This window comes from Dermacentor silvarum, chromosome 3, assembly GCF_013339745.2.
Source record: "Dermacentor silvarum isolate Dsil-2018 chromosome 3, BIME_Dsil_1.4, whole genome shotgun sequence".
Taxonomy (NCBI): Eukaryota; Metazoa; Arthropoda; class Arachnida; order Ixodida; family Ixodidae; genus Dermacentor; species Dermacentor silvarum.
This window is the reverse complement of record NC_051156.1, coordinates 112,321,039-112,333,257: the sequence shown is the minus strand read 5'-3', so window position 1 is coordinate 112,333,257 and position 12,219 is coordinate 112,321,039. Positions and strand designations below refer to the sequence as shown.

General features: G+C 44.1%; 1 protein-coding gene across 3 annotated transcripts in view; it reads left to right on the top strand.

Annotated features, from left to right (window-relative positions):
* Nucleotides 1-1,617: 1,617 nt before the first annotated feature.
* Nucleotides 1,618-12,219, top strand: part of LOC119443974 (uncharacterized) — a 32,058-nt gene continuing 21,456 nt past the window's right edge. The window contains exons 1-5 of one of the 3 annotated variants that reach the window (XM_049663536.1): nt 1,618-1,706; nt 3,893-4,013; nt 4,561-4,616; nt 8,679-8,771; nt 9,444-9,537. Coding sequence is in view for 1 of the 3 variants with exons in the window: in XM_049663538.1 (XP_049519495.1) it covers nt 3,983-4,013; nt 4,561-4,616; nt 8,679-8,771; nt 9,444-9,537 (274 nt within the window). In the remaining 2 variants the exon portion in view is untranslated. Of the gene's footprint in view, nt 1,707-3,892; nt 4,014-4,560; nt 4,617-8,536; nt 8,772-9,443; nt 9,538-12,219 lie in introns of those variants that run through there. The other 2 variants (XM_049663538.1, XM_049663537.1) reach the window with 2 other exon arrangements.

Sequence of the window (12,219 nt, the reverse complement as noted above, 5' to 3'; positions counted from 1 at the left end):
AGCGAAACAGCGCGAATAGCGCTAAGAAATACATTAGACTGGTCGCCACCACGGAAACTATACAACTTGCAACTTGCAGGCAACTTGGCACTAACGACACAGTAGTACACAGCACATTTCAGGGGCTGGCTGCACTCCTAGCAAGCTTGGGCTGTGCCTTTTTGGCTTTGTAGATAAGCATTGTCGCGCACTGCATTGATTTTAAGTGCTGTTTTTTTTTTTAACGCGATGCTTTTGTTTGCGAACCTCGCCGGGTTTGGTTTTTTTGACCATGGGCGCTGCGGCCTGGCTGTTGACCCTTGCCGAATAGGCCAATCAATTACCGCGGAGCAGGCGCGTTGCTGAGTTCCGTGCAGCGTCACCAGATGGGGCTCGCCTCAGCGCACACGCGGCATCGGCGGTGCTGGCAATGCGGGGAAAAGAAATACAAAGAACCAGAAATCTTACTTTCCCGTATCCGCGGCTACATGGTAATGAGGAAGGAAACGCTTCTTGAAAATACAATGGATACAACGGATTGTGTTACGTACCGTCAAGTGGAAAATTTTAGAGACCACCGGAGCGGCGACTAAACTGTATCGCCTCGCCTTCTGACCGCTGCGCGCCCAAGTTCAAGAGCACGTTCTGCGCAAGCGCGTTCTTTTTACCTGCCAGCCCGCCCGATCGCTCGCTCGCTTCAACCGCGAACGCACCGGAACGCGGGCGAGAGCGCAAGGTGCCACTCGCTGTGGAAGCGCCGGAACGATGATATCGCGAAGAAAATACTTCGTTTGTACTGGCAGGGCTCGGAGCGTGCCACTCTCTGTTCCTTGCTTCTAGTCGTAGTACCACAAATATTTGCGTGATGCGCAAGTTCCCCGAAGTAGGCACAGAAGACTTCACTGCTTGCTGAGCTTATCACAAAGTTCGATTTCAGAAAAGGTGACGCAAAGCATGCTTCCCGTGCCGCGGAGCGTCTGGAAGCAAGGCGTAGAGAGCGGCACGCTCCAAGCCCTGCCAGTACAAATGAAGCAATAACTTCGCGATATCATCGCTCTAGGACTTCCACAGCGACTGCAGAAGTGGCACCTTGCGCTCTCGCCCATATTCCAGTGCGCGCGCTGTTGAAGCAAGCAAGCGTGCAGGCTGGCAGGTAAAAACGAATGCGCGTGCGTACTATGCGCTCTCGAACTTAGGCGCGCAGCTGTCAGAAGGCGAGGCGATGCACTTTAGTCGTCGCTCCCGTGGTCTGTAGAATTTTGCACGCGACTGTACGTATTCGCATGCTGCCTCTGATACCTTGAGGCATTCAAAGCGTCCGGCGTACTCAGCAGTTGCCAGCAACTCCGCTCAATAAAAGGCCCGGTATAATGTGTGAACACCCGCGCGCGCGCACGCGTGTGCGTATGCTTGTGTGTGGACTCTATGCACCCACACAAAGCTTCGCTATATATGCATACCACCTAGATGGATCGGCCGCATTTCTCGCTTTATCTCGCCTGTCTGCGTCTCATCCCATAGCCTCATCCCAGCGCAGGTAGCGAACTGAATTTCACACTGGCAAAGCACTCTGTATCTGATCTCGTTTCTTGTTTATTGTTGATGCAGTAACCCCCCTAACAGCACCTGCTTCCTTTCAGACGAATGGAACACTACTCTCATGCTGGTACCTGTGTAAGGGCTTACCCGTGAGGTACGATTTAGAAGAAAATCGCTCTGCCTGTTTTGTAAGTACATGTTACATATCTACATACGCACGCACGCACGCACGCACACACACACACACACACACACACACACATGTACACACAAACGTATATATATATATATATATATATATACACACACACTTGAAGTAGACAAATGTGCTTTACACCACATACAGGTTTGCAGTAGTGGACAACTGCATATTGCCCCAGCTTCATTAACCTAATGCAACTATATAAATACTGGGTGTCGCAGCTTCATGCACCAAAATTTAAAGGCATCATGGTAAAATGCAGCACGAAAATGCAGAGGACAGACAATCAACGAAACAACACAAGACACAAGGGGTATATTTAGCTGAATTTAACGGAATAAAAATTACGTTTACATATGCAAGTAAAAACACACAAATGGTCATTACACAGCAACGTGCCATCTTTTTAGAATATTTGCCGGGAATAAAAATTTCATAAAAGTTAATAAAAAAGCACCACATTTCCGTCAACTTTAGCAAACCTTCAGAGGCGTCCTGTACCCTATAACACACGCCACCGGGAGCAATGGCTTGTGCCCCATACACGCGCTAATTGTGGAAGACAAATGATCCATCACTCACTTCCAAGTTTGATGAACCTTTTTGATGCAAAGAACGTCAATCTTATAGAACTAACTGCTCGAACCCTGCGTACAAATTAAATTGTCACAAAGAATTTCCTCTGTTACCTTCTACTTTCTCAGGTCAACCTAATCTTGGTCAATCTTTTTTCGTGTTTGTTTGCTGATATTTTATGCGCATGGTCTATGAGCACATTGTTATGACCACATTTATGTTTTTTTTTGTTTTTATTCTTTCCATTCGTGGTTTAGGATAATTTGCTAATACATTTCTGTGTTCCTGCTGCAGATGTCTAAATACATGTCTTATTTTTTTTCACATTTAATGCGTATCGCTAACCTCCTATTAAAGCACTTCAACTCCTGAACGTCGGGAAGAGTGAATACCGCATGTTACAGAGTGTAGCGCTGCTTGCTGGCATAGTATGTTCCTCGTTCGATATTCCAATCTCCGCTCTAATTCCTGTCAATCATACGCCCACTCTGTGACCCACGTTTAGAGAAGAAGTGTGATAGGAGCACTCAAGAATCTTTGGCCATACCTGGCCCTTGCACCATTCAACAACATACATTCATTGAAATAATGCGCTGAGGCATGAGTGAAGGACTACATCGATGGCAGATGAATGACAGAAGCTCAACGTTTCGTGACGGTCCATAGAGTGGGGGAGGGACTAGCGGAAATACGTCTCTGCTACAAACTATTCCAAAGTACCATACATCAAGCCTACCTGGCGGCAAGAGCAAATCTTACGCAAATGGGCGCATCAGCGCGTGATTAGGCGCAGTGATGAGATGACTAATGTAGCGAGGAACGTTACTGAGCCAGAAACCTGACAAGCGTATGCTTCGAAGTGATTGGCCAATAAGGAAGGAAGAGCTAAAACCAGTGTTCCTCATTTATGTCAGAAGCGGAATATTTAGAGATATTCGGATGCATTTGCTGCCCTACTTTTAGTACAAGCACCGTATACGCTGCACGCACCGTTTGGACAAGGTGTAATGAGCTCCGAAAGCGCTTACATGTCCTCTGTCGCTGGGGCCAAACTTCGTGTCGCCCACCCAGTCACTATCTACGATGACCGCAATATATAGGTTTTCTCAGCTACACCCGGGAGGCACCATATGCACAGCCTCCCGCATTTTTAGCTATATCGCGCGACCGGCAGAAGTACTCTCAAGTTCACTAAGCACTTTCTTGTGCAAGAGTCGTCTAATGCGATGTTCACTTCAGGACGACGTGCCACACTAATATAGTGTTCTCGCGCGATATAGCTAAAATGCGCGAGGCAGAATGTATATCCGTTTAAACACGAAACAACGGAACCAGTCAGTAAGCAATGGGGGCGCCATCACGTGATTAAACATATAGCGGCGGCCAATCGATCGCGATGAAAGTAATCTATTAAGCGTACGCAACAGACTATGTAGTCATGAACTGCAATTACTATACCGGTTAAAGTACAGGAGGAGATGGGACGTTGCACACTGAGTAATCCTCGCGGTCAAATTAGGAGGAACACGAAAGCTTAATTAAAATTTGTGATGCGCCTTTACCTTTCAGAAAATTCATAATTTTATTTTCTTCCAGACAGATTCATGGGAGATTGGCGAGTGCAGCTCCGGTAAATGCATCAATACCCTGCCACTAACAGGGGTGTCATTGACAACACAGACCACGATGACCAAGATACCATTTCCGCGCAATAAAGGTAGCTTCGACAACCGCTAATGAAAGTGCACTAAGCTCTGCATCCGAGCTAGTTTGTAAGGCAACATCGTTCTAACAAGTGGTTAACAAGTCATTTAACGAGAACAAACCCACAGCTCTTGGTGTGTTTTTTCGCATTTCCTTTGTTCATAATTTGTGCTGTTTATATTAAGCCTATGAAAGTGTTTCGCATTTCCAGGCTGTAGAGATGCATTTTAAGTAGATCTAGAGGCATGTCGCATAAGGGCTCAATTTTGGCTCAGGCAAGACTATACCTGGGGTCAAGCTCAAGCCTATTATTCACTCAGTTCTGTGTTCGTTTATTGCTTTCGAAGGCAGAAATTAACGCAAAACCCTTCCACATTCGTCAATAATTTTATTAGGGGGAATTAAATACTAGACGTCCCAGACACCAAAAATGACCTTATGAAATCTTCAAATTCAAGTTTTTAATCAGACATTGTTTGCCTCTTGTCATTTCTTGGCAGTTCCCGGTGTGTTTTTCTCGTAAGCTGATTTACACTGTTCTCGTTTTCTGTGGTTTCCAGGCCAGACTACTCCCTCACGTGGAAGGAGGAAACAAAAATGCACACGTGACACCAAGGTATATCTGTCAATGCTATGTAGCATGCTATTACTTGTTTTGTTATTCGGAAACTGCCTGATTTATTTATTTATGTATTTAGGTATCACAAGTGCGACGTTAGCATTTTAGAATGGGAGGGTTGGTAGGGTATCTAGAACTACAGGCACAAAATAACAGGTAAAATAGCCGATATAAAGTCACAGACTAAGGCATATAACATTTGCACCTAGTTTCAATAAAGCAGGCAAAGCAGCAAAGCTTTCTTAAAACACGCACTCAATACATTAAGCCTGCACCTGAAGATACAACCATTACAAAAACTACAATCATGTAAGATGTGCCATAAACACTCACTTTTTGAACTTACTTCTCGGGAAGAAAACCGAAAGGAAAAATTTTAGCAATACCAATTACATGCCACCATACACATTTGGAGCAAAATCAAGGCAAGCGTAAAGTTATCGTAAAAGTGTACTCAATCAAAGGCAGGCGAAAGAAGCCACGAATATCCTCCATTCTTATCTCATAACTCGCGTTTTTATATTAAAAGTCTTTTCATGGCACTCTAAAAAAGAAAACTTCACAAAATTTTGAATGCATGCTGTATGCGTAGTCAACGGGTTCCACTCGTGAATAGCTTAAAAATTAAGCTATCGCTAAAATTTGTAGTCTTACATTTATGTTCTCATAATATTGGTGCATGGTAGACACACAGACATACAAGGAGGGGGTAGAAAATATACGTCACGCGAATTTTCGAACAAAATTGATCCAGCAGTGGAATGTTTCAAGTGTTGTTACGACAGCAGATGCTATGCACTTATGTGCAGTTTGTTATATCGCGGCCTATCATAATAACCACTTCAGGCACTACATTATTCTTTTCACCTAGAAAAATTTCTTTCACCAGATTTATTGCATCTCGAAAATCATTAATAAAGCTTACAGATGCAGAACGGGTTGAGAATTTTCGAACATTAAGTGAATGTTACCAACTACAGAGAATGCCTGGACTCAGTGATAGATATCTACAGAACCTTCAGACAAGTGAAGATCAACTATTTTTTGTCACATACTTTAAAAACACCTACGATGCCAGTTCAAAAAATACGCCTCGTGTAAAACATTGCGAAAAACAATAAAACTAAGTGAACGCGCTGCATGACGACAGATTGACAGAGACAGCAAACACCCATTCAACGACGCCTTCCTACTCGTTTTGATAATATATTTCACACATGTAATTGAAACTTGCACCAAACTTAGTAAGGATAGAGTTTAATGAATGCATGAGACACATTTTAAATACCACTTTCTTCATCAGTTCTTTCGGTTTCTATGAACTACCTTGCCACGCAGAACTGTGCGGACAGCCCCGGAAGGGGGTGCATGGCACGGATATGAAAGCCTGTGCAGCTGTAAACATCGTGTTCCGTATATGATATTAGTGCATCCTCTTACCCTCACATGTCAGTTATCATCCTTATGTAATCATAATTCATTCATCTGCATGGTAGAGCGCCATGGCGCAAATTTGGTAAAGCTAATCGAGATTCCGCTTCTCAAAACGCATTCTGCGTTCACCAGCAACTTGTGCTCCAGCATCCCCGAAGATCGCGCTTCAGGCTGTAAACATGCGATGTCTAATTGAACGTTTACAATGCGCGAAGCGCTCACGTGCACTTGTTTGGGTATGCATTTCCTACGCCATCTTTCTTTGAAAGCGGGAGTTTCGAGTGTGCTTAGAACGCCGCCGTCATGATGTCGAGCAATTGAGGGCACGTCTTGCGCTAATGTAGGCGGTCTTTCTTCGCTCTTGTATAGCGAAGTCAACGATTACTCTACACTGTATCTGTCCAACTACTCAACTTTCCCTGTTTAACTCATCGACGCATTCCATCTTCCACTACTCATGATGGAGGTAAAAGACGTAGCGCATCAGAAACAGGACACAAGAGGAAGAACACAGACAACACACGTTTGGCGTTAACTTTCACCAACAAGTTTTTATTGCAGGATCACAGCATACTTATATGCCACTCTCTTGCCTACAATAGAACACGTGCTCCGAGCAACCTGATAGCACATCTCGCTACAAAAATAGGCCTCGTGTAAAACAGTGGTATATGTAAAACAGCGGCGAGAGAGTGGCATATATGTATGCTGTGATCCTGCAATAAAAACTTGTTGTTGAAAGTTAGCGCCGAACAGTGTGTGTTGTCTGTGTCCTTCCTCTTGTGTCCTGTTTCTGATGCGCTATGCCTTTTGCCTCCATCATGTCACATCAACAAGCCCAGCGTGCAACGTTAGTCCACTACTCAAACTGCACGAATAATACTACTTGAAGCAATAGCCATTAGAAGAATCCATAAATGGAGATAAATGATTGTAATCGCTGAAGCGCTTTCTCCTTGGATTTTCACATCGTAAAGTGACGTTTTGTATTGAGTGAGCCGCCGTGTACTACGAATAGTCTAAGGTAAGTCGCCACCTTTTTGGAAATATTTTTATATTTTGACCCCAAACTTATTCCTTTGTGTCTGCCTTCAGAAGTGTTGTTCAAAAAGACCCTTGAAGTGTGTTTGGTAAAAGAATTAAACTGATTAAAACGTAATTAGGAAAATCACCCAAAATATGCCCATAACGCCTAAGGGTCATAACTACCGATCCTACCTCACGTTAATAAAATGGCTTCGTAGCAATGTAGCTGTATATGTAGACTGTGCAATGAACGAGGGTCTTTACGCTGTCATCCGTATTATTTAAGTTACAGCCTAAAAACAAAAAAAAATTGTGTATATTCAGGTGGTCGCATTTCCATCAAAATTTTATAACATTAAAAGTTGTCCATGGCTTTCCATAATCCTAGTTCATTGCATAGCTTAGTGTTGAAGTAAGAAGCATGGGAAGCTTTATTGAAAAATATTGCTTTATTGAAAAGTTACGAGTTTTTGCGCAACAATAAACAACTAATAATTAAGTTTCGAGAAAAGAAGAATTAGGTTCCAAACACTTCATATACATCAAGGGAAGGTCGTGGGAGGCTAAAACCCACCAGGCTCATAGGTGGGTTCCTTCTTAGCTGCTAAGAGTTCACTTTTACATCGTCTTATAGCTCGCCGTTTTTGTTTTTGTTTTTGTTTAGGGGAGGGGGGGCTTGTTTTTTGTCAACTGTCGACTGACGGTTGGCGCTCTTCACGCGTGTTTGGTCGCTGCTGAGGCAAGTTACTGTGGCGCAATGCTTCACATAGGTATTTTAACATCTAGCGCATTGAAAGTGACGAAAAGATAGCTTTCAAGAAGGCAGAACAACGCGCGGGAGCAGTGTAAATAATACGATGCGATGTCCTGTGCCCCCATGTAGGAATTTCTGCAATTTGAATAAAAAACGGTAGCAATTACTCTTGCTCAATTTAATTAATCTTTAAAGTATCTCATAACGAACTAATCTAAAATATCCTGCGCGTTTGGGCACAACCATAAGTTTGTTTTAATGATCAAAATATAGGTTTCGTTTTCAGAAAATGTCAGTTTAGGTTTGAGGGAGATCTACGGTCAGTTATAAAAAACAAAACATCTGTTTCGAACAAAACCGGATGGGGACGTAATTTTTACGGCACCACCATTCTGAATGTCTGCAGATTCTTAAGTTATCAAAAAATAAAATTCATTTTTTTCGAACAAAAACATCAATTTTGAGGGCGGCGACAAACCACGAATTACAGAATCATTGTATGGCGTCGTTTCACGATGCCCACCATTATGCGAAGCTTTTTGATAGGTCTTAGAAGAGCAAATAACCATCCATAAATGTGTTGTCTATGGCGTTACATTTGGAACGCAATTTGGTTTAGTTGGCATGACCGAAATTCCTGGAATTAGCGTACGCATCACGCAAAAACAAAGAAGTTCAGGCAAATCACCGCTTATAGCTTAGTGCATGAGCATCACATGGGGCAATTGCCACTGGTTAAAATTTTTTACTGCTAGCGGCTCACACACTTTCATTTATTTAAACTGGTGGGAATGTAATAGCTTCCACATTATGAATAACGCTTATTTCTGGAATTTTATTCTCAGCGCACAGAGTCAGACAGAAAAAGTTGTCGCTACCGATGCCTCGGCCAACCAAAGAAATTGGAGATGGAACCGGACGGAACACCGTGCAGACCTGTAAGTGTACGACTTAAGAAATTTTCAAGATTACCTGCCACGATAGATTAGTGGATATGCAGTGCGCTACTGAGTACGAGCTCGCGGGTTTGATTACATCATCCTCGGCTGCATTCCGATGACGGGCAAAATGCAATACCCTTGTGTACAGTTCATTGGATGAACGCCAAGGAACCAGCGAATGGAGATAGATGGTTATACATAATCTGGAGTCCTCCACTTCAGCGTGCGTCATAGTCAGATCGTGGATTTGGCAAGTAAAACCACAGAATAAATTTCACAATATTTGCAAGTTTGTCAATTTCAATGTTTTACTGATGATCTTGAAGGCACCATGGAAATTGATCTACTATAGCAACACATGTTGCAAAACTAAGAATTTGCTGTATATCGATTAAGCACTTAAAGAAACGGCTGTAAAAGAATCATTATGACGTGATAAAAAGACAGCACTGTGCATAACGTGTCTTTTTCTGTTCTTGTTTACATGTCTGCAAGGTCTATTGAAACTAAGCGTAAAACGATAGATATGCATCATGCCTTAAGACGGTAAACTTTCGCCACTCTGATGCATCATGCGGTAAATGATGCATCATGCGGTACCTAATTTTGCTGTACTGTACAGTGTCATTTATTTAACCCTGCTATCTAACGATTTTCTTTTATTTACAGTCACCCAGGAGACGTGGCTTCTGCTTCAACGGACGCTGTCGAAAGAAGTACCCTGAAACAAAACCACCTCAGGTGCCAAGTACCTTAACTCCTGGTAGGTGCACTCGTTTCAGCCATGGATCAGTGACGGATTACGCACACCTAATAGACATATGAGACCAAAATGCGGGTTTTGCATTGCATTCGGTGTTCGGCTGTGTCACAAACCCCGTGAACGAGGCGCCAACTTTGGGCCAAATTCCAAAGCAGATTTATCAGCTTCCGAAAATAACCCCACGAAAGCAATGACAATAAAGGCCCTCTGGTACGCTAGCGAACGCCGGTTGTGATCCAAAGACCGAGTCAGAGCCCATAATTGTCAAAACAAAAGGCAATATATTCTTCACACAAGGTAGTAACACACATACGTGCACACTTATGCTAGACACATCACAATAAAATTCAGATGGGTATTACCAAAACACAGGAAAAAAATTACGACAAGCACTTAGAATTTGATTCGAATGTAAGTGTACGACTTAAGAAATTTTCAAGATTACCTGCCACGGTAGATCAGTGGTGGATTACGCACACCTAATATACCACCTCAATATACAACACGTCTAATACGTCCAACACGTAAAGTACGAAATGAATAGCAACACAAGTGTCCAATCGTATTCACCCGTGCTGGTCTTGAGCAGTACGATCTCGGCGTAGCTCGAGGCAAATGTCGAAGAAACTTCTTCCGGAAATGCAGACGCTCGATGAACTCGTCGGTTAGCTTGCCGGGAATCATATTCTTCCGCAGACGGTTGGTCTTCACGTCACATTGCTTCACTAGCGTGGTCCGATCCCCCTTCTGATTTCCGCCCGACGCTTTTATAGTCCTACGCCGAGGGCACTGGAACTTTCAGTGGGAGTGGGAATTCCGTAGCATGAACAAAGCCAGGGAATCTTCTAGTCAATTCTCGCGTTTTCAGCCGCGCCCTTCGGAGCGTCGTCGAGGAGGGTGGCAACTCATCCGCGCGCTCACGCTGTAGTACTCTTCTCTCTCTCTCGACTCGCAGGTCTTTCTCTCGACTCGCAGGTCTCTCTCTCGACTCGCAGGCCCTCTCTTTCTCTCTCTCGTTACCATCGCCTTCGCGTAACTTCTCGATGCTTCTAGACTCCATTGGTCGCGTCGGCTGTTTAAAGCGTATGTGCTCTCCCCCTCTGTCGAAGCTGCTATTGGGCCGGCGTGCTTCTCGCGCTGACTTGCGTCACACACGGCGCGCGCATAGATTATGCGCTCTTTCGTCATAGGCTGATAGAAGATGCAGCCCTGATCACCTGAGTAGTTAATTGAAATTTTAGGGGCGAGGCTCCTTAGGGTCTGAGCCTTGTCCCTTGTCGCACCATCGTAGCCACGATAGCACTCGCCGCTCCCGCTAGAGATGCAGCTGTGCTCTCTTTCTCTCTTGTTCCCGACGCGCACTCTCTTTCTCGTCCGTAGCTAGGGGCGCTGCGGTGCACAAGGGCTATATAAGCGCGCTGTATATACTCTACACATGTACAGTATATATATATATATATATATGTACGCCACGCTCCGTCTTCCGGAAGCAGGAACCGGGGAAGCCAGCTTTCGGCTTCCGGAGAAAGCTTCCGGCGTTTTGCCCGAATGATCCCCCCCGGCTGGTGCTTCATCCACTCATCATCATTCACTTCGTGGATATGCGGTATTTTTATTCACGTATCTTGTTCCTAATAAACGTTTTTTTATTTTTTACCGTAGTTCCAAGTCGTAAGAAATATTCAATCTTTTAAAAACTTCGCGGGCTTGTTTTGTGTTACTTGCAAAAAGTGCATTTTGTGTTGTTCTTTGTTGTCTCTTCAGTAGGCCTTCCTAATCAAAGCTTAGGAATTATTGTGTGACTTTGTTTGTTGTGTTATAGTGCGCAGTGTGCACCCCTAATTTTTTCAACGAGAGCTTCCTAAATTATTGGCGCGTTTAGTGGCCCATTCAGCTACCCAGTAGCGTGCGCTTCCAAATGTTAGCTAAGTGCATTTATAAATTTGGAATTTCGCGTCAAGCCTTTAAAACTACCTCGAATTCATTCAGAACGCCCAACATTTATTTGTTCGCAAGAAAACGCGTCGGGTGTGTGAAAACGAAGTTCCACTAATAGTGCTGTTCGCCGAAGCTAATATTAAAGCTCATACGCAAAACTAATACCAACTATTGTTGCTCTCTTCGCACCAGATTCTCGATTCGTGTTGCGAACTGAACTTGTGTGAGTAAAGTCACACATGCAGAAAAACAGCACAAACGTGATCGGCAAGTTCAGGGTCAAGACTAAACACCATGCGCTGCTTGCTTCCTTTAACCGCAGCACGTACCAAGCTTTGGCATTGTAGGGCGTTGCGCTTGCTTCCTCTCTCTCACATTCTGTGCAGTGCTTGATTCTTGCACTGATTTCGTGTCTGTCAGTTTAACATTTCAGTGTTCACAGATGCTCTGGCTGCAAGCACAGCGCAATAACACGAGCAACCCTGCAATCCCGTGGCGAAGCCGACTAGCACGGCTTCTCAGTCCAGTGCCGAAAACAAAGACGCGGAAGCTGATAAAATGCTTAAGTATTACAAACGCGCATACGATTGAACAGCATGCCGCATCGTACACCACTCACAGCTTGGGGATAGAGTGCGCGAGACCTGCCTTTTTGTTCACTTGGAATACTGATGTAGAGGGGTGCAGTAGCTATGCTACAGTGCACTGTAGCAATGTGCACCGGCGTAGCGTTTCCATGCCTTT